This window comes from Aspergillus luchuensis, chromosome 6, assembly GCF_016861625.1.
Source record: "Aspergillus luchuensis IFO 4308 DNA, chromosome 6, nearly complete sequence".
Taxonomy (NCBI): Eukaryota; Fungi; Ascomycota; class Eurotiomycetes; order Eurotiales; family Aspergillaceae; genus Aspergillus; species Aspergillus luchuensis.
Genome location: NC_054854.1, coordinates 2,643,452 through 2,669,980, shown reverse-complemented (window position 1 = coordinate 2,669,980; position 26,529 = coordinate 2,643,452). Strand labels below are relative to the sequence as shown.

The following is a 26,529-nucleotide window of genomic DNA, read 5'->3' as shown; positions in this document are numbered from 1 at the left end:
CATAACATCCCTTCAAGATGCAACGCGCTCTCTCTTCCAGGACCTCCGTCCTGTCCGCCGCTGCCAAGCGTGCTTCTTTCCAGAGATCTCCCGTCAGCCTGCAGCAGCAGCGTTTTGCTCACAAGGTATGCCTCTTAGCTTGGAATTGAGCTGCTCTTGCTGGAGCTTTCGACAGCCCTGTCTGGAAGCTTGCTCACACCTTTCTAGGAGCTCAAGTTCGGCGTTGAGGCTCGTGCCCAGCTCCTCAAGGGTGTCGACACTCTTGCTAAGGCTGTCACCTCTACTCTTGGTCCCAAGGGTCGCAACGTCCTGATCGAGTCCCCCTACGGTTCCCCCAAGATCACCAAGGGTACGTCCTCCCTACAATCATATTAATAATACGGAGCTTTGCGGATCGATCCGTACTGACTGTAACAGACGGTGTTAGCGTTGCCAAGGCCATCCAGCTCCAGGACAAGTTCGAGAACCTCGGTGCTCGCCTTCTCCAGGATGTCGCTTCCAAGACCAACGAAATCGCTGGTGACGGTACCACCACTGCCACCGTCCTTGCCCGTGCCATCTTCTCCGAGACCGTGAAGAACGTTGCCGCTGGCTGCAACCCCATGGATCTCCGTCGTGGTATCCAGGCCGCCGTTGACGCTGTTGTCGACTACCTCCAGCAGAACAAGCGTGACATCACCACCGGTGAGGAGATCGCTCAGGTCGCTACCATCTCCGCCAACGGCGACACCCACGTTGGTAAGCTCATCTCCACCGCCATGGAGAGAGTTGGCAAGGAGGGTGTTATCACCGTCAAGGAGGGTAAGACCCTCGAGGATGAGCTTGAGGTTACCGAGGGTATGCGTTTCGACCGTGGATACACCTCCCCCTACTTCATCACCGACGCCAAGTCCCAGAAGGTCGAATTCGAGAAGCCCCTGATCCTGCTCTCTGAGAAGAAGATCTCCGCCGTCCAGGACATCATCCCCGCCCTTGAGGCCTCCACCACCCTCCGCCGTCCTCTCGTCATCATTGCTGAGGACATTGAGGGTGAGGCTCTCGCCGTCTGCATCCTGAACAAGCTCCGTGGCCAGCTCCAGGTTGCCGCTGTCAAGGCCCCTGGCTTCGGTGACAACCGCAAGAGCATCCTTGGTGATCTTGCCGTTCTCACCAACGGTACCGTCTTCAGCGACGAGCTTGACATCAAGCTCGAGAAGCTGACCCCCGACATGCTCGGTTCCACCGGTGCCATCACCATCACCAAGGAGGACACCATCATCCTCAACGGTGAGGGCAGCAAGGACAGCATCTCTCAGCGCTGCGAGCAGATCCGTGGTGTCATGGCTGACCCCACCACCTCCGAGTACGAGAAGGAGAAGCTCCAGGAGCGTCTCGCTAAGCTCTCTGGCGGTGTCGCCGTCATCAAGGTCGGTGGTGCCTCCGAGGTTGAGGTCGGTGAGAAGAAGGACCGTGTTGTCGACGCTCTCAACGCCACTCGCGCTGCTGTTGAGGAGGGTATCCTCCCCGGTGGTGGTACTGCCCTCCTGAAGGCCTCCGCCAACGGTCTTGCCAACGTCCAGACCGCCAACTTCGACCAGCAGCTCGGTGTCAGCATCATCAAGAGCGCCATCACCCGCCCCGCCCGTACCATCGTCGAGAACGCTGGTCTCGAGGGCAGCGTCATTGTTGGCAAGCTCACCGATGACTTCGCCAAGGACTTCAACCGTGGTTTCGACAGCTCCAAGGGCGAGTACGTCGACATGATCTCCAGCGGTATCGTCGACCCCCTCAAGGTTGTCCGCACCTCCCTGGTTGACGCCAGCGGTGTTGCCTCCCTCCTTGGTACCACCGAGGTCGCCATCGTTGATGCCCCTGAGGAGAAGGGCCCTGCTCCTGCCGGTGGCATGGGTGGCATGGGTGGTATGGGCGGCATGGGCGGTGGCATGTTCTAAGCTAGCCCCCGTTCTCGTGTAGCCTTACCCGTTCCTTGTTTCTAAAGAGGTTTCCCTTCCAGCGTGTTGTTGCATAGTACGGGCATTGTCCTGATATGTTTTTTTCTTTCTTCTTGTTCTTGGTTTTTGACTATCTCCTTTGTCTCTAATGTGTTATACGTCTTTGGTCACCTAACCACATCCTCTTTTACCCGACTTATCCTACTTTCACCTCTTATATCCTCTCCTCCCTTATCATCTCCACTCCGTTATATTGGGCACAAAAAGTCTCAGGGAGTCCTGTGTATCATACCATGTACTTTATGTGCTCCACGGCTGTTCACTCTGCCGTGGTGTTTAGCAATTTCATTTATTGATTGTTCATGAGCATTCTACCTTCGTAATGTGGTGGTAAACCTGTTACTGCCAACCGAGTATTAAAGGAAATACTGTCCCATCATACAATGATCCGACCTAGATCAAGTTACTACTACTGACCAACGTCGTAAACAATATATATCCCCATCTATAAAACAACTACCAACTACCAAAGGAAAAACCCACCTCTCTATCATCTCAAGTAACAACTTAACCATCTATTCATCAATCCCCCCACCCCCTCCCCTTCTCCGCATAGTACGGATCCATCCTCTCCCTCTCCACCTCCCCATCCACCAGTCCCATACGCCCCACACCACCACCCATCATCTTATCCTCATGTTCGGACCAAATATCCTCCCCAGACTGCTGTCTCTGTATCTTCCCATTCCGTCTATGTTTCCCCAAGCCACGACGACTAGTCGTCTTCGGCCGATTATTCTCAGATTCAGCTCCAGGTCCAGGTCCAGGCCTCTTCCTCTTCACCTTCCTCCCCATCCTCCTCCACCACTGGAAGAGTAATGTGATCGGCGCGAGAAGGAAATCGGCGACTATATCTATGATGAGTTTCTGTGCGCGCCAGAGGGTTTCGCGGAGCCGTTCGTTGAAGGCTATTAGGAGGGCGAACATTATTATGGCGAAGGAGGCGGGGCCTGTTTTGTTATATATTTAGCGTTGGGTTGGGTCGGGGGAGGGAGGTACTTGGGATGTAGGAGGGAGGGGTGTACCTGAGATGTATAGCATCTGGCCCAGGGTTAGGTTCTCTGGTTCGCCGCTCCATTCTCGGGCATTGATGCCGAATAAGGAGGTGAAGAAGGAGAGGGGGAGGAAGCTGGATGGTGTAGTGATATCAGGGTTAGTTGTGTGTGTGGGTTTGCTGGTGTATATTGGGGGAAGGAAACTACTGACATAATGGTGAATATTGTGAAGACCATGACAGATCGAGATTGATCTTGGGTTACTTCTGCTTCCCATCGGGCGAGACGGGACTCGTCGACGCTGGCTTGTTTTTGTTTGAGATCGAGTAAGTTTTCGACCTGTTGGTTTGGGGACTGTCAGTTCTATGTCTTGCCTGGGAAAGAATATTGGTGAGAACATACTGCTTTCTGTGCCACGGATGCGTTTTCGCGCATTTCGAGGACTTGGTTCCGGTACTCTTCTAGTCGGGAGAGGGCCGATTCGATGAATGCTTGTCCACAGCCTCGGTGTTCGAAGTAGCTGGACATGGTTCTCACTGTAGTTGCTTGCTGTTCGAGGAGTTTGAGGAGGGTGCTGAGCTCGTCTACGATGTCTCTCAGCTCGAGCAATGTGGAGAGGTCCTCGCGGTTTCGTCTGGCTACTTTGTTGTCCCTCTCGTCGCGCTCCGCGGCGGACATGGGTCTGCCTTCGGCGTTCTTGTTATAGTCGGCGGGTCGAGTGTTAAAGCCACGGTTTCGGAAGCGTTTGAAGGATTTGGTTACGATTTCGGTCTGAAGCGGTTAGTATTGTAATTTTGTATATTGGAGAGTTTGGGTTCTCACAAGAATGCTGATGGATTCTTCGAATATACGGAGTATTTGCAGGTCACGGTGCAATGTCCGGTCCAGAAGGACGGTGATTGCATGCAACACGATTAGGGAAGCAAGGTCGCCAGCTGTTTCGAAGCGTCTTGCGAGATCTCCGTTAAGCTCGTTGTAGATGCTGCTATAGAGGTTTGACTGCTCGTAGAGTTTGCCTTCTGCCGTCGTAGCCTCCTGATTGGGGAAGAAAGTGACTACTGTCTTCTCATCGACAATCCATAACCAAAGTTGATCGACCATGAGGACCTTGCCATCCATGAATGTGTTTTTGGTGTTAGTCGTATTATCTGCTTCGGCGGAAATCTTGATCTCATCATTGAGATTAACGACCTTCTTCGTCCGTTTCCAGAGCATCTGGTCATCATCTCTTGCCACGGTCGATCGTAGGTTAGGGTACCCAAATTGATCCAATGTTTGCCGGATATGAATGGGTGGCTCGCTTCCGAGATATCTCCAAATCAGCTTTGACTCCAGGCTTGCTTTGGAGATGTCGTCTGGCACTGGTCTGAAGCGCCCTTGTCGCAATCTGTCCCCGACGACTTTACGCCGCTGAACGAGATTCCAGTAGGAATCCCAGTGGAGCTATACTGAATTTAGTACAGGTGATATGCATGAGATCTCAGTAGTCTGATAATACGTACATATGGTATCTAGTCAGAAACGAAAGGTGAGCATCCTGCTTGTTTGTTAGAGTGGTAGACTTACGTATAAAGCCAATCTAGGATCTTGATGCCCATCTTCAGTATCAGGAGATGGAGGCTTGCGGTCCTTGAAGTGAATACATTCGGGTCTTACGTAGCGAGCGTGAGGTTCAAGGTGACGGGCTCTGATGAGATTCGAATACCAGTATTCGTCATTGACAAACTCCTCCAAGCTAGATACGTCAGCAAGAGGTCTGAATTTTATGAGGGATACGTACAACTTCTGCCTATCGTGGCTCCCACAAGCCTTGGCTAGTATAGCTGGTACCCATCCAGTGTGGGTATAAGGCACATGAATCCAAAGAAGCTTCTCGCTCCCTGGCTCCGGCTGGTCAAATCGTGGCATCTTCCGAGGCATCTCGGCCCTCTGCTGATCGACAGTATCTCGGAAGGGCGGTGGAATCGGTAGGAAGCTTTTATATCTGGGAGGACTAGATATTGCTCTTCGTTTGAATTTTGTTAACTGTCTAGCTTTATTGGCGGAGGTTGCATAGAAACTCACAGACTGTTTCCCACACCCGTTTCGCTTTGACTCGCATCACCTATCTCATCCTGGCTTTGTGAATCAGACATCTTTACATCTTGACCTGATTCTGGCTGTACATCAAAGTAGTCATCAACGGCTGGCTCAGTAATATGGATCTGAGGAGATGTGTGGCCCATAAAGCTGCGACTCGCTTTTAATGGGGGTCTGTGAGGGAGAGTTTCGGGTTTGTTGGCTTCCGCTACAGGTGTTTCTCTTGGTTGCAATATGCCATCCATTCACGCTCGAACATGAGCAGAAGTTGGTCTGCTATCGAAGCTGCTTAGAGAGGAGTCATCGTAGATGCTCGCTGGTATCCCGGCTGTCTTTTGAAGCCTAATATTGAGGCACGAAGAGGGTCCATTCGCCAAATACTCGCGGAGAGACGCTTTGGTGGACCATAGTTTCAAAGGGGTTTCATCGCTAATTCCACGCGCGGTGTCTTCGAAAAAGCCATTTACTTGGACCAGTACTTCCGTGTCGACTTCTAATGGGGCATCTGTCAGCTTGGATAGATGAATAGCCACGGTGACAGATTCATGTAATTCATCTATGAAACTGATTCTTGTGGTAAGCTCCTGGCCCTTGAAAGATGCAGTGCCAACATGGTCAGTAGCTAGAGGGGTTTCTTTTTCATGTTCAAAACCAAGAATACCAGACCGGATGGACGTAATGGGAACATGCATGTCTATGGTGGTTCCAGCCTCAGAGTCGGCGATGCTTAGAGTTGAATCGACAGTCTCCAGGTAGGTCCAAAGTCTGATGTCCGCCGATATTGCCCTGAATTCGCTAGAAAGACGTAAGAGGTAGGGATGTCTTGGTTTGAAGAGCTCCTGAATACGAGGTGGAAGGCGGTGTTTGAGTCTCATCAAGTGCTGAATACTTTTGGTGAACTCCGGAGCCGACAGATAACTCGAGCCATGATGCGGAGTCGCCAGAAATGCGATGCCATAGCAACTTGACAGAATCGAACCAAGTCTGGATGTCAGTTGACTCGCTATTACAAGCGCTGCTTTGGCGACAAGTCCGCCCGTGCTGTGACAAACGAAGAAGATAGGACGCCTAAGGCTCTGCAACGCAATATCAGGAACGTGCTCTGCATCTACAACAAGACTAGTGGAAGTACTCACAGTTGACCCCCTTTTCTCTAGAAGCCACTTTAACAGCCGGTGAGCCAGTAAGTCCAGATCATCTTGAGAGTCAAGATGCCCGTGGTCTGCAAATAGAACACGAGCGGTTGGGATGCATCTGGCTAACTCGGTGAGAAGCCACGGCGTTTGTGAATCCCCATCGAGCCATGTCCTCCTGGGATCTGCACCGATAGCTGGCACTGCAACGATACTAGTATTTCATTGCATCAGATCATCTATCATTCTCAGGATGGTGGAGAGACCATCGGATACTTACTCCACTGCCGTTTCGATGCGCGGCGGTTGTTCCCCGTTGAGCGCATTGTTGGGAGCCATTTCCACATTCGCTCCAGTGGACAGAGGAGAGTTGAGACATATTTTCTGAACGAAGTGGGGAGGATGTAAAGGTGAGCAGTGCACTGCTTTGACTCAGAAGGAAGACGAGCCTCATCATCTGACACTCTGTTGATCCACCCCCGGGCAGGTGACTGTCTTGGAAGATCTTCTCAGCCTTACTTGGCAGACCCTTGCTAGTAGGGGAGAACACCACTTAAATTAGCCTTGAATCATAAGAGATAGGAAAATTATTTAGCCCCATCCAAGGAAAAATTGAAACGATCTATGGGATTTGTCAGTAAGCGCAAGTCGTGCAGAAGATTCCCAGCCAACTAGTACTAACGATACTTGTTCATCAGACCCTTCCCTGTAAGGGTAACGGAAGCTTTTCATGAAAGAGGTACAGCAATCGTGGAGAATGTAGACCGGACGGTCTGGTAAAATATTTATTCAAAAGGTTATATAGGATGTGATTGGAGTGAAGATTTTGGTCGCTCTTAGCAGATACAAGATATACATGGTTTGAAGGACTTTTGCGTCCAGAAAAGACAAAACCTCCCTTTTGGTCTTACATGACACAAACATAGGAGCAAACCGCTGGAGACGAGAAGGTGATATATGCAGATAAATAGTATAAAGGCGAAAGAGCACAACAGGAAGAAAGGGAAAGAACTGCGACGAAAGTTCTATCGAGACAATTCGGTATCATCAGACATCAACAAGAATTCAAGAGTTAGAAACGCAGTGCACGCCGAGTTTATGCGATAAAACAGAAGCAATTAATTGCTGCAAGTAGTGGAGAAATGCAAGCTGCTTGAGATCAAGCGTCGGGTATTTCGGGTCTTCCTGTAATCGAGAACGCCGTATATGTCGAGCCATATCCAAGAAATGAAAGGATCTTTTGTGGAGGGGAGAATTGGATTACTTTTCTGTTTCACTCATCTGCAGAGCGACTCCTCTCGTTGACGCCCCGTGCCATCTTCTTGCCAAACTCGTACGTTGAGATCATAATGGCGCAAGCTGGTGCTACCTTCAGGCAGCGTGCAACACATCCGCGGAAAAGTCCTGCCATACCTTCCTCACGGAAAATGTGTAGCAAGAATTTCGGTAGGGGGAGCTGCTCGGGATGGACGACTCCGCCGGAAACCTTGCCCGCGGAACCGGGCACATCACCCATGTGTCGGAAAACTTGTTGGCGAGTTTTGCCCACGTCAAACGGTGTGGTGACAAATGCGGCCAAGGATCCAGAGCTAGCGCCCGCGAAGAAGCTGTCAAAGAAAGTCGGCGTATCGAGGTCGTGTAGATGGCGCTGACTGGCAGAGGACCCGTGTGGCAGACCGTGCAAGTAGGAACTCTTGCGCGTTTCAATGAGATAATTCTTGGCCTCTTCATAGCCCCACCAATAGAGGCCAGAGAAGGGCACATCGCGCCACATGGTAAGCGTCAGTCCTCTCCACAGCGAGCTGTAACCTTGCGTTTGCGCCATGTGGTAAAGACCCTCTAGGGTAGCCTTGAAATGGCCTGCCCCAGTGCCAGGCGTGGCTTGCAGACGCGTTCGGAACATCTCGATGGGACTGATAAGAGATGCTGCTGTGGTTCTGGCGACGGCGCCTGCAACGAAAGGAGCGTAGGCGTCGGGAAACCACCGCTTGATCAGGCTCCTGTCATCGGTCCGCAGCCAGTCATATCCAGCGAAATAGATGATGTTCCCTGGAATGCTCATCATCAAAGTAGGACTGAGTCCGCGCCAGAGGGTCAGCACACCCTCATTTCGCGCGATCTTCCGCAATCCGTCCAAGGTCGATGTGAATGTTTTGCGCTGCGTTTCTTCCACGGCGCAATCCGCGACCGATGTAGCCCCGAGAGCCCCGGCCTCAGGTCCGAGCATACATATCTGACTATTCTGTCCAATCCAAAAAACTTCCCGACAACAAGCTGTCACTCCAAGATTGGGCGGAGCGTTCTTGAAGGTTTGCGTTGTGTGTGAGTTGAAGGGCGATGTGTTTTTGACCAGCGACTGCGACTGTAGACGAACCCGAACGACGTCAAGAGGTGTAACTAGACGTATCAGCATCTCACGCCTCAGGAACCCAGTTGCAACCTTGCCTACCTAGAATATTCGTGAGAAAGCTGCCGATGGTGGCCGAAACCATCCTTTGAGCGATCGAGACATCCTCCGTCTGCTGCATAGCGCTCTGTACTGGAACCGAGCCTGTCCCAGATGTAGTCGCCATTGGAATAGTGTTTTCAACTGAAGGCCATGACTCTGCCAGGTTGTTCGTGGATACAGCGCCGCTCAAACCGTTGGAGCGATATCGGTCCCCGGGCGCAAGATCAGTAGTGGTAGCGGACATTCATTCAACTGCGAAGGATCGGAAGAAGACAGAGATGCGGATGAATTGTGGACGCGTGCCTCTGCTGCTAAATATCGCTAGGGGGATTGATGGCGTAGGGGAGGGAGAGATCTTCAGCAGACGTCAGAGGGGGGCAGCAAATGCGTCAGAGAGAAAAAGAGCGATCGGGGCTCGGAAGGTTTGGCGGTGGCGCGTGGAGCCGAACAGCTTCGATGGAAGTGCCGGAGATAAGCACTTGGTCCCTTTCTTTCCTCTCTCGCCTCTTCCACTGACACGGTATCGGACTGGTTCGTCGTTTGGGAGACTGTGGACAGCAAGAACTACAATGGAGTGTTAGATTTGTACTCTGGTTTCTTTTTCTTTCTCTTCTTTCCTTCTATCCATTTGGTCGCCGAGATTCCAGATCCCGCCCGAGAGATAATAATTGCTTATCAATCGCGGCGGACCCAGATCGCCGCCGCACCCACTGCAACCAACTCCCCTAGCGGCCATGGAGGACAACGCAGAGCTCGAATCGTTTCGGCGCCAGTGGCGTGAGGAAGTTGCGCGCCGGGCGAAGCCATCGAGGCCTCAACCAGCGCAGCCCAGGCCAACAAAACCCTCCGCAGCTCCGTCGAGCCAATTCCCGCCTACCCACCATGAAGTAGCGGAGCGCAAAGATGAGGAAGATGGTGGAGTGGCATCGGTCGACCATAGTGAGATTGTCCATGGAGTCGGTCATCTGAGCTTAGGAGTAGCGGATGAGGATGCGTTTCACTCGCGAGTCCCTCGAAGTGAGCCCAAGTCTGCATTGGAGCACTTTGAAAGAGCGGTCGAGAAGGAGGCCGAGGGAAACCTCGGAGACAGTCTGCAACATTATCGGAAAGCTTACCGTGTAAGTGAATACCTTTGTACCCAAGGGAACTCTTTCTGACAAATCTGGGTTCAGTTAGATGCAGCAGTCGATAAGACGTACCGAAACAAGCATTTCGCCTGGGCATGGAAGAAGAATGCGCAGCCACCTGCCAATGCTGCGGTCAGCAGTGCCACGGCAACACAACCAGCTGCAGATGAACCCGAGATCATACCAACCCCGGAACTCATCGCTTCCTTTGCTCATCTTCCTATCCCGCAGGCCGAGCCCTTGATCGAGAATACCCCTCCGCCGCCATGCCCTATTTCGAAGGTTCCGTCCGAGGTTCTGGTCGAGATCTTGAGACATGTGGCTGTGATAGATCCGGCATCCTTCTGTCGAGTAGCGCTCGTTTGTAAGAGACTGGCATATCATTTTGCACATGAGCAGCACATCTGGAAACGCCTTTGCCAGGGCTCCGAGTTCGGATTCAAGGCCATGCACTATTCTTTTGCTTGTGACATTCATGGCATACCGGAGTACACGCTAGGACCGCGGTACACACCTTTTCCTCGATCAATGCCCGTTCAAATTCCGGAACCATTATCGTCTTGGGCGGAGGTCTTCCAAATCTTCCCTCGCATTCGGTTTACCGGTATCTACATTAGTACTGTGAACTACACCCGTCCCGGTGCAGCCTCGGTGTACCAGAACACCTCGTGGAACAGCCCTATTCACATCGTGACCTACTACCGCTATCTGCGCTTCTATCCGGACGGGACAGTTGTCTATCTACTCACCACAGTCGAGCCATTGGAGGTGGTGCCCTACATCAGCAAGGAAAACGTCAAGGCGGCACGGGCAATCTCCCAGAAGCAGTTCCATCGTCATATGGCAGACCCAAGCAACACCATCACGGGCCCTACCGATACCATCCCTCCCGTCGCCATGGGTGCGCTGAGGCAAGCTTATAGAGGTCGTTGGCGCTTGGCCAAACCGGCCCCCGCCTCTGATGCAGCCGACGACATTCCCCAGGACGATCTCATCTCTGGATATGAGTCCCTGCCCGTCAAGGCTCAATCTGCAGGCGCACCACCTGATCCTCGCGATCTTGTCATTGAAACAGAGGGAGCCGGACCGAAGTACATGTACCTCTTGCACCTCTCGCTTCGGTCGGTGTCAGCAGCCAAACCGGCTAACGCTAATATGACGCCACCCAATCCGTCCAAAAACACCAAGCTGGCATGGAAGGGCTACTGGAGTTACAACAGGCTGACTGACGACTGGGCGGAATTCGGGCTCAAGAACGACCGGGCGTTTGTGTTCCGACGAGTACGCGGCTGGGGTATGAATTGAACGTAGGATATAGAGATTATATGATCGGTAAAAGGATCTGGGATAAAGGAACAGTAATCGCCATATATAGCCAACAGAAATGACGGATATGCTATATTATATGAATTCAACATGATATCACGAATTAAATGGACTATCGTTGTTTAGAACTACTCCGTAGAACAAGTACAATATCTTGGGTCTAGACAAACTGCCAAGCAGCCGCTTATCGATAAGCAAAAAATTTCGGGGATCCGCAACTCCGCCGACAACAAAGTTCCCCATCCCAACTTGACTTGCGACATGACGTTACGCCTCTAGTCCTTTACCTTCTCTCTAATAAACCCTCACACACCATCACCATGCCGGAGAGGGTCCGTACCGTCTTCAATGACGAGGGCGACGCCGTCCCCGCCCCCGCCCCTAGCAAAGCGTCGTCGCAAAAAGCCGAACAAGACGACTCCGCACCCGTCACGAAGCGCAAAACCCACAGCAAAGAAGACGACCACAAGCGGAAGAACAAGAAGCGGAAGCATGAAAATGGCTTTATTGTGAAGGGGGGTAAGACAGAGAATCTCAACATGGATGTACCCCCTCAGACGGAGCAGAATGGAACCAGCCCCGTCTCGGACGACACGCCAGCGATCAAGAAGCAGAAACAAGAACAATCGCAACCACAAAACTCAGTGAAGGATGGAAAGCGCAAAGACAAGCAACAGAAATTCAAGAATACCAATTTCACTCCGCTACGAGAAAAGGCGCAGGCGTTATACCAGCAGCGCAAGAACCTCCCTATTTTCCCTCACGGCGACGAAATTCGCGGCTACTTGCGCAAGAACGATGTGATGCTGTTGGTTGGTGAAACAGGTAGCGGAAAGAGTACACAGATCCCTCAGTTTCTGGTCAATGAGAAGTGGTGTCGGTCGGCTAAGACGGTTGTGCGGGACCGTGATGGTGCGGAGAAGGAGATCCCGGTTGGAGGGTGCATTGCTATCACGCAGCCGAGACGAGTGGCGGCGATTTCGCTGGCAAGACGTGTGGCGGAGGAAATGGGGACCCCGTTGGGCAATTCGTCGCCTGCGAGTAAGGTTGGATATTCGGTTCGGTTTGATACGTCGACGTCGCCGAGTACGCAGGTCAAGTTCTTGACAGAGGGAATGCTGTTGCAGGAGATGCTGCATGATCCGTGGTTGACGAAGTATAGTGCCATCGTGGTGGATGAAGTGCACGAGCGTGGTGTCAATGTTGATCAGGTGCTGGGATTCTTGAGGAATTTGGTGTCGGGGAAGAGGGAAGGACGGGGTGGTGTGTCTTTGAAGGTTGTGGTGATGAGTGCTACGGCGGATATGGAGAGTCTGATGGGCTTCTTCAAGGAAGGGTTCCAGGGAAGTTCGCGAGCGATTGAGGCAGCGAAGAAGGATACGAATGGGGATTCTGCAGACCAAAAGAGTGAGGGTGATATTGCCGTATGCCATATCAAGGGACGTCAGTTCCCGGTCAAGACGATTTACTCCCCCGAACCGGTGCATGACTTTGTTGATGCAGCTCTCAAGGTCATCTTCCAGATCCATTACAAGGAGCCGTTGCCTGGAGACATTCTGGTCTTCCTGACTGGTCAAGAGACAGTGGAGGCGTTGGAGAACCTCGTCAACGAGTACGCAACCGGAATGGATCCGGCGCTGCCCAAGATCCAAGTACTCCCACTCTTCGCAGCGCTCCCTCAAGCAGCTCAGCAACGAGTGTTCGTTCCTGCTCCTCCACGGACCCGCAAGATCATTCTAGCTACGAACATTGCAGAAACATCCGTTACAGTCTCAGGTGTACGGTTCGTTGTGGACTGCGGAAAGGCCAAGGTCAAGCAATTCCGCTCACGTCTCGGATTGGACTCGCTGCTAGTCAAGCCCATCTCCAAGTCAGCCGCAATCCAGCGTAAGGGTCGTGCTGGTCGAGAAGCCCCAGGTCAATGCTATCGACTATACACAGAGAAAGACTACCTGGCTCTGGATGAGGTCAATACGCCAGAGATTCTACGGTGCGACATCAGTCAAGCCTTGCTCAACATGAAAGCTCGCGGTGTGGACGACATTATGAACTTTCCCTTCCTGACAAGGCCCCCACGGGAGGCCTTGGAGAAGGCACTGCTCCAGCTCCTGAGCATTGAAGCCCTAGAGGAATCCGGCAAGATCAGTCAAATCGGCTTGCAGATCGCCAAGCTACCTCTCACGCCGACACTGGGTCGCGTACTCCTCGCAGCCTCGGAATACGGTCCGGAGTGCTTGTTAGACGTGATCGACATTATCTCCTGTCTCAGTGTCGAGAACATCTTCCTAAACATCACGTCTGAGGAGAAGAAAGAAGAAGCCGAAGTAGCACGTCGTGATCTCTACAGACGAGAGGGTGACCATCTCACGATGCTCGCTACAGTACAAGCCTACGCTGCGGAGAATACCGACCGAAAGGCATGGGCTGAGCGGCATCTAGTATCCCACCGGGCCATGCAATCAGTAATGGTAAGACTCCCCCCACCCTCTCTTTTTAGCAACAGCAAACTAACATAAGTTCATCCAGGACGTCCGCAAACAACTCACAACCCAATGCCGGCAAGCCAAGCTCCTCCCCAACGATGCCCGTGGCTCAGCAGCAAGCACATCGGTCCGCGACCCATCGCCCATTCACATCCTGAAGAGTTTCCTGCGCGGGTTCTCGACGAACACGGCGCGTCTGGTACCGGATGGTAGCTACCGCACGGTGGTGGGCAACCAGACGGTGGCGATTCACCCGTCCAGTGTGCTGTTTGGAAAGAAGGTTGAAGCGATCATGTACAATGAGTTTGTGTTTACGAATCGCAGTTATGCGCGGGGCGTGAGTGCGGTGCAGATGGATTGGGTGGGAGAGGCGCTTGCTGGGTAGGCTTATAGATAGATGTTGTATGTGATTTGGTTAGATGGATATACGATAGATAGTTGGATATACCCAGAGCATAGAAGCGATTATCATTCAGACTCTACTATATTACTATCTATCTTTTCCAGGGAGCCCCTTCACAAACAACATCATCCATCAACCTCACCGCAAACAAATAAATCTCCCCCCCCCCCCCAATCTATTCTTAGTATTCCATAAACGCTAGCTCCCCAACATGGTGCCTACCGTTAATAAACTACCATCTACAGCGGTAACTACTTAGAAAAACTCCGGACCTCCGACGGCCAATAAACCATCCGCTTACTAACCCCATCACGCAGAAATCAATAGCCCTATTATCTAGGTTTATGCAGACTAATCTCCCCACCCAATCATATTCAACTTCTCGAATCCCCAAGTCTCAATACTATCTAGATATATTATAGATAGATGGTAGATAGATAGATAGATAGACTCTTCCCACAACCATATACATCTACTACGTATATACCAAAACGACATATGTAGTAGCTAAGCATCATCTCCACCGACTCCGACAATCCAGCAAATCCACCACGGAACATGAACCCGTGTGCATTCCGTCCCCACATGCATACAACATCCGTTTCTTTACCCGTGTCTCCGTACTGTAGTTATTATTGTCTGATTGTCATCACTCTCGCCATCAGTACCCCGAATTGCGAATATGCAATGGACAGATAAAGAATACGGTTAGATATTATACTATACTAAGAGAGGGATAGGAATAGTAATGGTATTTAATATAGTATCATATTGTTATATTCAGACCCTTACTCGGATGATATATACTAAATTTCTCTTCTCTATTATGATAAATAAGTAAGTCATTGAAAGAAGGGATTTACATAATTAGGGTGGAATGATCTAACTATGTACCATCGGCATATGGAAATACCGTCTATCTACCTAGTCTACTGCCTAGATGAATAGAGTGAGTATCATTTCAGCTCCGCTTATGAATATATGCATCGGCGAAGGGAAGAAGGTGTGTGTGTGAGAGAGAAGTGGAGTCGGAACCGTTCCGATAGACTAGATAGATAGAATAGGCAGGAAAGGGTATCGGTGTTATCATCGGGATTAGATTTCGATTCATGTCTACTAGACTGGTTAGTGTTTTAGTGACTGATTAGGTAGGAGTATACACTCATTCATAAATGTTGCTAGTAAGTGTTAGACTGTAGGGGAAGAAAGAATATGATATGTCTGTCGCGTGAGATATTACCTATCTAGGTAGGTGAATCACCATCCCATCCCACTCTTATCCTAGCTGTCCGTCTTCCAAGTAGTAGTGGAGTAAAAAAGGAAAAGAGGGGGGGAATTATTCAGCATCCCACATCCCACATTAAATTAGAGTGAGACAGAGTCTAGAGTGAGAGAGTAAGTCGCGTGAGAACTTCCCATCCCTAGCTAGACCCAATAATTATCATCTATCTACTCCGTAGGAAGTGAACGTACTGCATGCAGGAGCCACAGTTGCTGGGTGCGGATGAAACCGAACTAATATAGTGTGTGAGCCGTCATAGATACAGAGTATGTATTATTACTTCAAGACAGAATATGTGTCTAATGGTTAGTTGCATCGGGGAGATTCGGCCGGAGGTACTAGTAGTTAGGATCCATTAAGTGTATGATGTGTAGATATTATGCTATATGGCGATTCCTTATCTACTTCCTGCGATTCATATGATACAATCTTAATTATCAATAATAAATATATACCTTACTATCCCTACCCTCTGTCTCAGCAGAATAGAGCAGAATAGTAGACAATAAATAAACCAAACCGAAATATACAGAGTAGAAAGAAATAAAATGTCTACTGTAAGGCCACAATAAAATAAGTATGGCCTGGCCCAAGCTTCCCCCCAACCAATCCCATCCCCAGGATCACCCACGCGGCAGCACATCCACAATACAAGAAAAAAAATAGCCTAAAGTCAAAACCAACTCACACGGCCACTCATTCTAGTCCATTCTCCACCCGTCATAAACACGCACGCCAAAACAGTTCGGCTAATGGTACCGCTGACATTCATTACTTACACTGCATACATACATACACTGTTTACATGCTTGAATTTTGCAATACCTACAGTAATCTGGCTAGACTGTATTAATGTATATGCCGACCACCCATATGGATCAACTCACTCAATCATAAGTAGACTAGTCTAGTCTCCTCTGTAAGACTAAGAAAATGACTACTACTGCAGCCCACAGAAAAAAGCAAACTAAGCAACAGCCGGGGCCCGCGGAATGCCCATTTTCTCCCACCATCGAGTTCCCTCCAAGGGAGCACGTGCCCGGTTGCCTGTTTTGTAGAGGGTAGACTATGTAGACTATGTAGATCCACACCCCACTGTCACTGTCACTGTCACTGGCACGGCTGACACATGTCCGATCCATTCTCTGTCGGCCTGTGTCCGGGTGGTTGGGGGAGGGGGAATTGCTGGGGTTTACGGAGTACGTAGTAGAAGGGAAATGTGAAGTGTGGGAGACTCCGGAGTAAACTAGACCGAAATCTACTTTTCAGGTTAGACAAATTATTATTATTACTATTTCTCCGCGCATCCTGGGTTTTTCTTCTATTCTGTAGGCAGCAGCAGCAGCAGCAGTCAATGATAAAGTAGTAGTAAAACGCTGCTAAATGAAATCCGTACACCGGGGAAGAAACTCAAGTGAGAGGAAGGGCGGCGGGATTTGCTTATTTAGGAAGAAAGAAATCGATTTATCATTGCATATCAGCCTACTACATACTCATCCCTGCAACTACTGCAGTAGAACAAAGTCCAGCTGAACCGGGGTATTCTTCGGCGAAACTAGTTGCTTAATCTACTACGCCAAGCAATTCACCTCGGCATAGAACCCTCGATATCTTTTCCCGGTGGAGGAAAAGAAAGAAAGAAAAAAAAAAAAAAAAAAAAAAGAAAGAAAGGAAACTAAGCTAGCTAAGCTTAGCTAAGTGCGTATCTACGTATTCATCTCATCCATCCATCCATTTCACAAACTAGTAGATCTACTGTCCAATCAGAATCACGGAAAAATTGTATTGCTTGTCTAAATGGTATGTATGTAGGTGATCATGAGACATCGTAACGAGGTATCTAACTAATCAAATCAAATCGAGCGTCGAGTGAAAACTTGCTGCATCCTAGAAACTCCCACCACTGCCACTACTGGTACTCCCAGCGTAAGTACAGTCCCGGAAAAATCCCTCGATGCGTCGTAACATCTTCGCCGGGTTGGAGTACATGGGGAAGTGCCCGCTTGTGGGGATTTGCGCCAACTCAACCCCCTTCATTTCTAATTGACTCAGAAATGACACTTCACGGTTCTGGTCTCCGAACATGTACATGAGCGGGCAGGATAATCGGAGGAAGCGACCGAGGAGGTTCTTCCATGAGAGCTCGACGGCGGAGGTAACGAGGGGGCGGACGGCTTCGGGACGCACGCGGGAGGGCAGTAATGAGGCGTACAGAGCGTGTGAGTAGCCTGGGGTGGAGTGGGCGTGGGCGATGAGTTTCTGGAGGTCGTCCTCGGGGCTAGAGGAGGGGGTAGATTTGACGAGGTCGGTGTAGAGAGAGCGGGTGAAGAAACAGTTCTCTGGGGAGAGGGTGCCTTCGATGTTGATGAAGGCGAGCAGTTGGTATTGTGTTGGGGGTAGAGAGGCGGCGAGCATGAGGCCTGTCAGGGCGCCGGTGGAGTGTCCAATTAGGTAGAAGGAGGTAATATGGAATTGCTTGAGCACGGCTTGGGCTGTGGCCACGAGGAAGGAGATGGTCAGGTCGCTGCTGGGACCATAGTATTCAGAGGCACCGCAGCCGGGGGCATCGTAGGCGATCAAGGTGTGGTCTCGTAATGAAGGGAGGTAGACCAGATCGTGGAGATCTTCTTTGCAAGAGCCGAAGCCATGTAAGAAGAGTATCGCAGGTTTGGGTCCGGGGCGATAAAGGGTAGAGAGCTTGAGGGGATGGTCATTGACCGTCAGAGAGAGGGTCGAGAAAGATGGAGGTGGACTGTCGAGGATCATCATGAACGATATGTGCAAGTAATATAAGATCGAGGGATTTTAGGTTTGCGCAAGGACTCAAGGGACTGGAACAGGCAGGGCAGGGCGATAGTACTTACTTCTTATATGGCTCCCAAAGGACCTTGGGATGGCACCTGTGTTACTGGTGTAGAGCCCAGCCGAACAGGTCGCATGGTGCTAAAGCGCCCAAAGATGACGAGTGGATCTTTCACTACCCGATTAGCGCATCGACTAACTGTAACTTTGGTTCCGAGTCACAGCCTGTCATCCACAAGCAAAGAGCCATACAAAACTCCGAAGACGCCAACGGGGGTACAATCCGTAATTGATATGACAAGTGGGAACTAAATGGCTTCACTCCGGTTCGACTAACGGCAAGTGGGGGCGTGAAATGGTCCGTGGCAAGGGACGCCCGGCAGATTCACTGCTAACTCCAGTAGGAGATAGTACAGAGTAAGTAGGCTGTACAGAGTATGCCCAAGGATCGATCATGATTGGTTTTTTCCGAATCATTCATTTGTGACACGGCTGAGCCGGCCATCCTTCAGCTGAAATTCATCCCAGCGAAGCTAGTGGCATGCAGTTAGTCCGAGTGATATCTCACACATTCACTATGTACATCCATGTCGCATCCAGTCCCTTGTCTATTGCCAAAAGTGCGTGCTTCTGATTCCTCCGATCCTGTCCGATGCGCTCCGAAGCATAGTTCAGATCTGCCCCTCTACCACTGACGCCGTCGTTATGCACCTTTTCCACGCGCGAAATGCATCCTGCGCCCGAATATCGCCGCCCAAGGGAAAATTCTTCTAGCTGGAAAGTGCCACAGTGCGTGCAATATATGTAGGATGTTCCAGAATCGCCATAGACCATGTGGCAAATGCATAATACAGCCGCATATAGCCCCAAGAAAAACATGCAAATCATTCCAGAATTCCTCAATGTACGACGTATGTAAACTTTCAGGGTTAGAAACACCACAACACCAGACCGATATGGTAGAGTCATTATTCAAAGTAAATATAAAAAGCCAATGTGCAATATGTATCCAAGAGAGGGGTCTATAGACAAATGAAAAGATCCAGCTCTCATCTCACACCTCGCCCCAGCCTCCCAGGCCAGCTGCAACGGGCGCCACAGCACTCCCGCTGTCCACACTGCCCCCGATATCCCAGTAATTGCGACTGGAACCGGTAAGCGTCCGGCGGCTGGAAATGGCAGACAACTTGGCACTCTGGCTAGCACAGCTAGAACTGGGGCGACGGTAATGCGGGCGCATGATGGGCGACGACACCCCGGTTGGTCCGGAGTGATGCGAGTACTGCGATTGCCGGCGAATCTGCGCTTGAGAGCGCGAATGCGCTCGGGCAACGAGCGGATGGTGCTGCCGGATGATTGCCGCACGACGAGATGCATCTTGCGGGGCTCTGCGGGGAGCGCTGTGATAAGAGTCGTTGTTGCTGCCCCGGTGGGTAAATCGGTTCCGCAGGTACCGGAAGACCATCCGAATATCCAGCTCTCGCTCCCAATACTCCTTCTCCTGTTGGGCGCGTGCCGATTCAGCCAGCGGCTCAGCCGCGGAATGGCTGGCTGAACGATTGACAATATCGTCATCCTCAATGCCCCATTGCGCCGCATGTTCTCGGCTACTGGGGTCGCCAAGTGTAGGCGAAAAGTGTGGAGAGAGAACCGATTCTGCATGCATAGTGGACTCCAGATTGGTAGGCCCCACCGAGGCAGAAGGTGCGTCGGCCTCTTCCGGGACGCGATCGAGAGGTATGCCAGCATACTGATTCGGGATCTCATGGGACATGTTCAAATAGGTCGTGAACGCACCGGGATGTTCACACAGCTGGTTGACGAGAATCCCCAGCTCGTGTGCGATGCGTTGCAGCACTTTACTCTGCCAGATAGGGTGGTCTTCCGGCACGGAGTCCAGCTCCTGATTGAGTGCCTCGATGTTCGATGCATATTCCCTCGCTGAAATTGGCTCGTCATCTTCAGAGGAGGGCAACGACTCCCCAAAAATTACAGATAGCAGCGAATCATCGATCCCGATGAGGTCGCGGATGACCTTGCGGGTGATTCGCTGCAACAGAGACTCGCCCCCGTCTTCTTCTTCCTTTACCGTCGAAGCAGGCTCGGACTCTTTGGGGGTCTCAAGGACTGCATCTGGAACGTCCGAAACTGTCGGATAAGATGCAACGGGGTCGGTGATGCCGCTGGCGCGACTATCACGCCGTCTGCGCGTTGCTTTCTCGATCTCCTGCAGAAGCACCCGGCTCTGTTCCATTCTCCATTTCTCAATGCGCTGCCACCGTTCTCTCTCCATGTCCGCCTCTTCTTCATTTCCGACCATGTCCAACTGGCGCTGGACACTCGAGCGTCGGCGTGGCTGTAGGTCGGGTCTCCGATTGGGATTGTACTGTTCGTGTTGCCACAACTGGTTTTGTACAGCCTGGCTAGAAGCCTGGAAACTGCCTAGTCCATCATGGGCTGGGAGAACCGCAGGAGCCCCTTGGTCTTCTTGAACCAAGGACGGGGCTCGAAAGGCGTGTAATCCATCATCCAGACTATCTAGTTCCGTCCCGTCATCGTCCAACGGCTCATCGAGAGCGTCACCGACATCCTCGCTTTCTGGGCCGATCGCAGATCGAGTTGCCGTGCCAAACGAGCCAAAGTCACTTAGACGTGAAATGCATTGTGTTCGTGGGGTGCGATCAGTAGAGGTGGTATGCGTGCGGGCGGTGGTGGAGGGTTGTTGGGTCGGCGAGAAGAGCACCCATTCTGTAGCTTCGTTCTCCGGTAGTAACGAGAGGGGCGAGGTGATATCGGGGGCGGGAGAAGGGAGGGAGTTGGAATAGGAAGGGCGTCGACGGGGGACTTGGGGAGGTAGACGAAACGCCATGGGTTGACTTGGCAGATGGCAGCGATGGGGCGATAACAGCAAGAATCGAAGTGGCTGGAGGTTGGGGGAGAGAGGGGAGGGAGAGGCAGATAGCGAGATAAGAACAGTTATCGATCGCGCGGTGGATCTTCCCCGCGTGACCGTGTTCGGAGAGACTGAGATGGGAACAGATGGCAATGAGGCAAGGGAGGGTTAGGCTATATAGCCACGAGCAAGCCTAAATGCCACCAAATGTTGGACAGTCAGGCTGAAGAAGCGTCTCGAGGCCTGCAGGGGGAGAGCAGGGGAGAAAAAAAAGTAAAGATGGCCAGAAAGGTCCGATAGCGGTTGATGCTGACGCGAGGGCCTCTGCTCGCTGATGAGTCGGAGATGACGTGGGAGGGAGGAGATAAGGCGAAGGTTCAAACCAGCAAGAAATGCTCCATGGTCCTTTGAAGGAGGGGAGGGGTTTGACACAGGAAATGGTTCCCCTCTTTAATGATGAGAGACAGTTAGTCGAATAGTTGCCAGGGTAGACTAAGTATGGTAGACAGGAAGAACAAGTCAACCGGACGAAATGAACCCGGATGATGCCAGTCACCAGACCGAGTCGGTGGGTGGATAATTGCAGGAAACTCTCTCTCTCTCTCTCTGAAACAAAACGAGGAAAAAGTTTAAATCCATCGACGGGACAATCTTATCCACAGTTCAAGTCAGAACAAGGAATTACTTATTCCAGCATTCTCTTTGTCTACTTTATAAATAATAGTCTTGTCAATAGTGTCCCGTTCCAACCCAGCATCCAGACTAAACACCCTGTAAATACATACAGTAGAGAAAAGAAAGGAGGTGACGCCGACTATCGAATCCGATCAACTGCATGGTGACGATCGGCTGATCGACGTCTGTCTGCGGGATCTGTCGAGTCTCGATATCACCACTCCATATAGAGTACAAGTAGTACGTACTTCCTGTGGGAAGTTTCCTATTGCTGCCACCTCAACCCACCGACCGACACGATGAGAGGTAGATAGTATGCTTCGTACCTCGCGGTGTGTATGTGCATCTCTCTCTCCTGATTTTCGACTGGCTTCTCCACAAAATAAACAGGTCAAGCCATCGAGGGATCAGCCAGTGTTGATCACCCCATCGCTCTCTCTCCACTGGCTCTGATCTCAATGACATGTCATCATTCCTCCGTGTTGCCTGCATGGCCCAAGGCGAGGCGAGGCGAGGCTGGGCTGTCAGTCAGTCAGTCAGGGGTTTGCTCGCTTCAGTTCTCGACTGCTGGCTGTGCCCGCTCTTTCAGCTGTGGCGTTTTGTCTCGTACAGTGTAGTCTTTTAGCTTCGGTAGATAATACGATTAGTCTGTCTATCTTATGTTTGTTTAGATAAAAGTGGAAAAAAAAATAGATGTTTCATAATGCTGAGATACTTGCAGTTATGGGTAAGGATGAAATACCTTAAGTAAAGGTGGTGCAACTCTCGGTAGGGTAGGACTACCTGAGGGGCTAACCTAGAGTCTGGAGACAATATCAATGGGATTGATTGTACGCTAGTAGTCTGACAGTTGCTATTTGTCAAGTCAACAAATACAAATCAACATCTTACAGAGGATCTACTAGTCGTACTACTGGATGGACATTCTCATCAACAGTGGTATACTACTCGTACATTTGGAATACATTGGTCGATGATAGCACAGATATGATATCATATATATTTCCAGTAGATGATTCCATGAGCGAAACAGGCTATCATGGGGTTGACATCACTCAAAACTTGATAGAACTACGACGACTCCGTCCTACGGTATCATACTGTGCAACCATGCAAGCCGAGGAAATCCGCGTTAAATAACTCCGCCCCATACGGTGACTAAATGACATCAAGGATAACAAACAGGACATGAAAAGTGGGAATAGTTCAATACGTCTTTTTTTCTTTCGTGTCCTAAAGCGCTAAACATCCATCTAAGCCTGAGAAACGTTCTCGTAGGCGTCGGGGAAACGCTTCATGTTCTCCTCAACGAGACCGTGGCCACGCAGGAACTGGACGTAGGCACCGTCCTGCTTGAGCTTGCCCTCCTGGCGGAGCTGGACGTAGTCCTCGCGGCGGACGGGAGTGAAACCCCAGTTCTTGGAGACGATGATCTTTTGGCGACCGGGGAACTTGTACATGGAGCGGCGGAGAGCCTCGATGGCAGCAGCACGGTTGGCGTCACGGGTGCGGACGGACAGAATGATCTGGCCAATGTTCACACGGGCAACGGTACCCTGGGGCTTACCGAAGGCACCACGCATACCGGTCTGGAGACGATCGGCACCGGCGCAAGACAACATCTTGTTGATACGGATGACGTGGAAGGGGTGCACACGGACACGGAGGTGGAAACCTTCCTTACCGGCGATCTTCACGAGGTACCTGGATATATGTGTTAGTGGATGAGGGCTAGGCGTAGTGGAATCGGCGGGTCGGCATACTTGTTGGCACAGATACGGGCGGCTTCGAGGGCCTCGGAGGACAGCTGCTCGTACTCGTTGGAGACGAGGTGAACGCAAAGAGGGAAGTCATCGACGTTGGCCTTCTTACGTCCCAGATCGAAGATACGGATCTTGGGGTCGGGAACACCACGGTTGAACCGGGACTTAGGGTAGGGCTGTCATTCGAGGTTCATGTCAGTATTCATTCCCATCCTTGTCTGGTACACCTTTTTCCCATCCATCGTCAGGCAAGACATGATATCCATCGTCGTGAGCATCTCTTCGTAGCGCGTATCCTCGTTGGTGTTGACAAATGCTCCCCACAAGACAAAATCCCATCCAAAAAAAATCCACAAAAACGCACAAAAATCCATCAAACGGTCGAACGCACCTTGTTCTTGCAGTAGCGGTAACATCTCGCGGGACGACGGGCCATCTTGACTGCTGGAAATGGGGCGGCTGCACTTCCTGCGAACGGTGAGGTTGTCGAAAAAGGTGGTGTCGGGAGGCGAAAGGGAAGGGGGATTATGGGCGCAGGCACTTTCCTCGTTGATTTCCAAGCAAGCGCCCGCTACCGAGTGGCACAGCCCTAAACCCTACCCTCTCCGCCAATCACATCCCGTAGACGCTATGACGCATTTGTCAGACTACGGCAACTCCGACATTCTTGGAGTGTTCAGGCTGATATATCAGTCTTTCTAAGCTGTGAATGAAACATGTTTTACTGCGGAATGGAATGTGACGACTTTCAGCTGCTTTATAATTATCAATATGCCTCGACTTTTATCATGTGACTCATAAAGTGGAGTCGAGCTGCCGCTCTTCCCCCGGTTCTTTTAGTGAGGTGACCGTGCTATCTTCCTGATCACTCCTACAATCTTATCCTACAGCATTTAAAACGAGACCCAATATAGATGTAAAGTTCATTGTCATTATCTAAATCGTGCCGTGACGTTGTGCATCATGGCATACCGCCGTTCAGACATAACATGAATTCATTGACCAGGCTTTACACCTACTGGCTGGACAGGATGTCGGAGTCACCAGCATCGAGGATAGCCATGGTGGAGGTACGGAAGAGCTTACCGCAGGCGGTACCGAGCTCAATCTGTTCACGACGATATTAGCGCATACTCCAACTTTACGTTGTGATCTCTATTGTAAGATGTCGTTCCAGAACTAGGTCCGGACCCAGCTCCATAGAGATCCCAAACAGACGGATCGTGGTCACTCACGTTGTTTCCGGAGAAGTGGTGGACGGGGGCCTTGGCGAGCATGGCGTAGTACTCGAGCTCACTCTTGCGGAGAGGAGGAGTGTTAGCGGCGATGATGACCAGCTTGGCCTTGCCGGACTGTTGAGATTATTAGTCGACCATTCACGGATGTTCTGCACGGCGATTGCCTGAAATATCCGGTGTACTCACGCGGAGGGTCTTGATGGTGGACTTGTAGCCGAGGGTGACTAAATGGCACGATTAGAGACCGTCTAAAATGTCTGAGCTTGCAAATTCTGATATAACATACCCTTTCCGGACTTCATCACAAGCGCCAGGCGCGAGTTGATGGTGTCACCGGTCTTCTTGCTCTTGGGGGCCATCGTTACGCTGAAGTTAACTAAACTTCTGCATGATCAAATTCAATCAGCATTTGTTCACTCCGCTATTTCAAGCCCACTGCTGAATGCTACCGCATTTTGGGCATGACAAAACTATTTTTGACCATGATCAAAAACAACGGGCAATCAGCCGTGGCTTGCGGGGAAATACCACATACCTAAAGGTTTAATGTGGTTGTTGAGAGAAGTGCGCTCCGGCCTCGTCTTTTGAGATTGGGATAGTAAAAGAAAACCTATCACCCACTCTTTTTTTGTGGGTTTGACAAATGTCGGGTGACAATTCCTCCGTTCCGCGGCGGCTGACTCATCTTCCCGCTTCCAAGGTTGTGTTTCACGTGATCATATATGAGCCCGTACGGTAATGGGCGGTGAGGGCCGCTGCCTGGCGGCCTGATGGCTGCCCCGGTTCCTCCCTCTTTGCATGTGCACGTGAAGGAGGCAGGATAGTAGTCCATCATCGTTCTAGTTGTCTTTCCGTCTTCGGGATTGATTCTTAAAGTTGATACTTGAAATTCTTACTTCCGGCGCCTTTTAAATGACAAATTGGGACTGAAAGTATGCAGTTTTATCAGTAGGAAGAAGCGGAGCTACTATGTAGAGTTTGCCTTTGATGGATGTTCGATAGCAGAGGTCGCCGTGAGACTGATACATAAATCTGAGGAATTAGAGACTTACTGGTAGTCTACTAAATGCCTTGTGATGTATCTGTATTCGAACTATCTTTATATGGTATATTGTGGTTCCGGGTATATCCTACTTCCTACAATAACACGGACTATTTTTTCACATTATCCCTCACTTCTTTCTCACTCACCGGCATAGTGCAGAACTGTTTTTCACTTTCATATTTTATCGACCCTTGACCACTTATGTCATTCATGAGATTGATCTGAATCCGTTGCCCGGACTGCAGCCCGGACATCAGTAAGGAGCCAGTTCCCACGTGGTGGGGATCTAAGACCCTATATCTATTGTTCCTAGAAACTAATATTCGTAGTCTCTGCAGCGCACGATGGATAGCCATTCTCTTTATTTGGCTAACCGTCATAGTCTAGAGTGAGTATTCTCTGGAGAAACTTAGTAGACGGAAATACATCCCGCCATGCATTATACTGCTCAGGCTTTTAACGGTAGCTTGGAACCGGGGAGGAGTTACCATTGGCAGGAGTTGATTGTGCTCATTCATTCTTGAGTCGGGAGTGATGCTGGCTCTAGCGATCTAGGCCTACTATTTTCCTGATGATTTGGCTATGTGTTGTTTTATCAGATACATAATAAGTCCCAGTATGAGCATGAGCATGCTAGTGAGAATGTTACTTGTGAACCAGTTATAAGCTCCTATGCATCATTCCATCTCTTCCTATCAGTTGAAGTTACATAGCCTGAGCCAATTCATACCAGGATGGACGTTTCGTTTTTATTGCCTATTTGTTGATTGGTGTGGAGCCAGACATAGGGGTCCAGCCGTGCTATACATGAGAAGCCATATTAACGTGGCATGTAGACACTTGCG

The 26,529-nt window shown here is 50.6% G+C and overlaps 10 protein-coding genes across 10 annotated transcripts; 3 read left to right on the top strand and 7 right to left on the bottom strand.

The window, feature by feature from the left end:
* Positions 1–17: 17 nt before the first annotated feature.
* hsp60 (chaperone ATPase HSP60) lies at positions 18–1,931 on the top strand (the record flags this gene model as incomplete). The annotated part of the gene is made up of 3 exons (XM_041693064.1): positions 18–125; positions 208–349; positions 418–1,931. 3 exons carry the CDS (start codon positions 18–20, stop codon positions 1,929–1,931), a joined length of 1,764 nt encoding a protein of 587 aa, XP_041546387.1.
* A 582-nt stretch (positions 1,932–2,513) lies between these two features.
* AKAW2_60888S (uncharacterized protein) lies at positions 2,514–5,310 on the bottom strand (the record flags this gene model as incomplete). The annotated part of the gene is made up of 9 exons (XM_041693063.1): positions 2,514–2,941; positions 3,017–3,120; positions 3,198–3,325; positions 3,389–3,757; positions 3,809–4,429; positions 4,489–4,497; positions 4,553–4,721; positions 4,767–4,991; positions 5,051–5,310. 9 exons carry the CDS (start codon positions 5,308–5,310, stop codon positions 2,514–2,516), a joined length of 2,313 nt encoding a protein of 770 aa, XP_041546386.1.
* AKAW2_60887S (uncharacterized protein) lies at positions 5,311–6,537 on the bottom strand (the record flags this gene model as incomplete). Its single annotated transcript, XM_041693062.1, has 3 exons — positions 5,311–6,141; positions 6,202–6,412; positions 6,479–6,537. 3 exons carry the CDS (start codon positions 6,535–6,537, stop codon positions 5,311–5,313), a joined length of 1,101 nt encoding a protein of 366 aa, XP_041546385.1.
* A 934-nt stretch (positions 6,538–7,471) lies between these two features.
* AKAW2_60886S (putative mitochondrial carrier protein) lies at positions 7,472–8,891 on the bottom strand (the record flags this gene model as incomplete). Its single annotated transcript, XM_041693061.1, has 2 exons — positions 7,472–8,595; positions 8,648–8,891. The coding sequence occupies 2 exons, from the start codon at positions 8,889–8,891 to the stop codon at positions 7,472–7,474; spliced, it is 1,368 nt and encodes a 455-aa protein (XP_041546384.1).
* A 490-nt stretch (positions 8,892–9,381) lies between these two features.
* On the top strand, positions 9,382–11,079 carry AKAW2_60885A (putative F-box protein (Pof7); the record flags this gene model as incomplete). Its single annotated transcript, XM_041693060.1, has 2 exons — positions 9,382–9,765; positions 9,820–11,079. The coding sequence occupies 2 exons, from the start codon at positions 9,382–9,384 to the stop codon at positions 11,077–11,079; spliced, it is 1,644 nt and encodes a 547-aa protein (XP_041546383.1).
* Positions 11,080–11,420: 341 nt separating this feature from the next.
* Positions 11,421–13,968, top strand: DHR2 (putative ATP-dependent RNA helicase (Hrh1); the record flags this gene model as incomplete). Its single annotated transcript, XM_041693059.1, has 2 exons — positions 11,421–13,568; positions 13,627–13,968. 2 exons carry the CDS (start codon positions 11,421–11,423, stop codon positions 13,966–13,968), a joined length of 2,490 nt encoding a protein of 829 aa, XP_041546382.1.
* Positions 13,969–17,155: 3,187 nt separating this feature from the next.
* Positions 17,156–18,037, bottom strand: AKAW2_60883S (alpha/beta fold hydrolase; the record flags this gene model as incomplete). Its single annotated transcript, XM_041693058.1, has 1 exon — positions 17,156–18,037. One exon carries the CDS (start codon positions 18,035–18,037, stop codon positions 17,156–17,158), a length of 882 nt encoding a protein of 293 aa, XP_041546381.1.
* Positions 18,038–18,634: 597 nt separating this feature from the next.
* On the bottom strand, positions 18,635–19,039 carry AKAW2_60882S (uncharacterized protein; the record flags this gene model as incomplete). The annotated part of the gene is made up of 1 exon (XM_041693057.1): positions 18,635–19,039. The coding sequence occupies one exon, from the start codon at positions 19,037–19,039 to the stop codon at positions 18,635–18,637; it is 405 nt and encodes a 134-aa protein (XP_041546380.1).
* Positions 19,040–19,124: 85 nt separating this feature from the next.
* AKAW2_60881S (uncharacterized protein) lies at positions 19,125–20,939 on the bottom strand (the record flags this gene model as incomplete). Its single annotated transcript, XM_041693055.1, has 1 exon — positions 19,125–20,939. The coding sequence occupies one exon, from the start codon at positions 20,937–20,939 to the stop codon at positions 19,125–19,127; it is 1,815 nt and encodes a 604-aa protein (XP_041546379.1).
* A 3,477-nt stretch (positions 20,940–24,416) lies between these two features.
* RPL30 (60S ribosomal protein eL30) lies at positions 24,417–24,998 on the bottom strand (the record flags this gene model as incomplete). Its single annotated transcript, XM_041693054.1, has 4 exons — positions 24,417–24,509; positions 24,637–24,753; positions 24,826–24,863; positions 24,926–24,998. The coding sequence occupies 4 exons, from the start codon at positions 24,996–24,998 to the stop codon at positions 24,417–24,419; spliced, it is 321 nt and encodes a 106-aa protein (XP_041546378.1).
* Between the last annotated feature and the right edge of the window lie 1,531 nt (positions 24,999–26,529).